Source organism: Meleagris gallopavo, chromosome 3 (genome assembly GCF_000146605.3).
Source record: "Meleagris gallopavo isolate NT-WF06-2002-E0010 breed Aviagen turkey brand Nicholas breeding stock chromosome 3, Turkey_5.1, whole genome shotgun sequence".
Classification (NCBI taxonomy): Eukaryota; Metazoa; Chordata; class Aves; order Galliformes; family Phasianidae; genus Meleagris; species Meleagris gallopavo.
The window spans coordinates 43448415-43450081 of NC_015013.2; the positions used below are offsets into that span (position 1 = coordinate 43448415).

The following is a 1667-nucleotide window of genomic DNA, read 5'->3' on the forward strand; positions in this document are numbered from 1 at the left end:
AAAAAGTATAGATAAGGAGATTTCCCACAAAAGACAACGGTCAGGTTTGTAGCTCTAAGAAGCTGCTTGTCAGCTGCAGTCCTGCAGACAGAGCCATTCAGATCTCCCTATTTTAAGGTTTGATGGAAGAATAGGTAGAAAGAGGTACTTCAGAGAACTTGAGCACCTCTCCTATGAAGAGATATAGAGGGAACTAGGCTTTTTTTTTTAGTTTGAAGAAGAGAAAGTTCCAGGGAGACCTCACTGTAGCCTTTCAATACTTGAAGGGAGCATATAAACAAGAGGGAGAATGATTGTTTATGAGAGTGGATAACAATAGATGTACAATTAACAAATGAACAGTTAGAAGAGTGGCATGGATAGGATGGTATTTTACAGGTTTATAGTTTGAAAGATTATTGTGGTAGAAAGAGACAATCAAAAATTAAATGCTCACCTATGTCCTAAGCTAGCAGTAGAAAACTCCAAAAGAAGGGATCTCCAGAAAAACATCCTTTCTCAGTGGCAGTCAGTCCTAAAATGGGGTCTAGGAGAGGTGCAGCCAGGCTCCACCCCTTCCAGTCATACAGTTGAATTGCCTTCACCTGTACTCCCATGGCTGATTGAGTCCTTACCTCAGATGATCAATCAGTGGTTCAAGCTATGACTCAACACTTTCTATACAGATAAGACAAGGGGAAATAGTTTTAAGTTGAGGTAGGGGAGGCTTAGGTTAGATATTAGGAAGAAGTTTTTCACACAGAGGGTAGTGACAAACTGGAACAAGTCACCAAGGAGGCTCTAGATACTCTATGCCTACAGACATTCAAGGCCAGGCTGGATGTGGCTCTAGGCAGCCTGGTCTGGTGGTTGGCGACCCTGTACATAGCAGGGGTTGAAAGTAGGTGATCATTGTGTTTTTTTTCAACCCAGGCCATTCTATGACTGGATGATTCTATGAAGGCCATCAGGAAGAAGAGCAGCATGCTGAGGTTGGTAAAAGGCACTGCTGCTGGTATGAAGATTCATGCAGAGAAACAAGTATGCCAGCAGGGGAAAGGAGAATGGGATGAGCCCTCAGAGCTTCTGCTGGATTCCCACAGGTTTTCCACCAAGGAGCTGATGGATTGATTTTTCACTTGCCTTGCAGGAGGACACCAGTAGCTCTGAGCTCTCCTGAATGCCACGTAATCACAGGATTCAATTCGAAGTTCCTAAAGAGCAGCAGTCAGCCCCCCAGATACACATCTGTCAAGCAGTAGGGTGCTACAGAATAAAGAAAATGCTAGAGAGGGCATTTCAGAAGTCTGTTGCTAATGAGTGAACCATCTGTCTGTCTCTGTAAAAACTGGCTGTTTATTTTGATAGTTCTTTTTCCCCAAAGAGATTCTCTGCTGATGACCTTATTATTTTAAAATAATATAATTTAATTTTAATGCTAGTGCTTGTCGGAATAATTAAAAAAAAAAAAAAAAGCAATAAAGATATCCATAACTCTCTTAGGAAATGGAAAAACAAAAATGAACAAGGTCAATGAGATACAAAAGGTGGAGGCTACCCAAGCTATGAGGCCCCAGCATAAAACAAGCCTAGTTGGGGATAATTACACCCCCTCAAAGAGAACTATGGCTACAGCTGTGAAATGAGTGACCGATACTGAATTCTTCATATGGGATCATTCTTCAATC

General features: G+C 41.8%; 1 protein-coding gene across 1 annotated transcript in view; it reads right to left on the reverse strand.

The window, feature by feature from the left end:
• Window positions 1-596, reverse strand: part of RAB12 (RAB12, member RAS oncogene family) — a 23697-nt gene extending 23101 nt beyond the window's left edge. Inside the window, exon 1 of the mRNA XM_019614328.1 lies at window positions 585-596. Coding sequence (XP_019469873.1) covers window positions 585-596 — 12 coding nt within the window. The remainder of the gene's footprint in view (window positions 1-584) is intronic.
• Window positions 597-1667: the final 1071 nt, after the last annotated feature.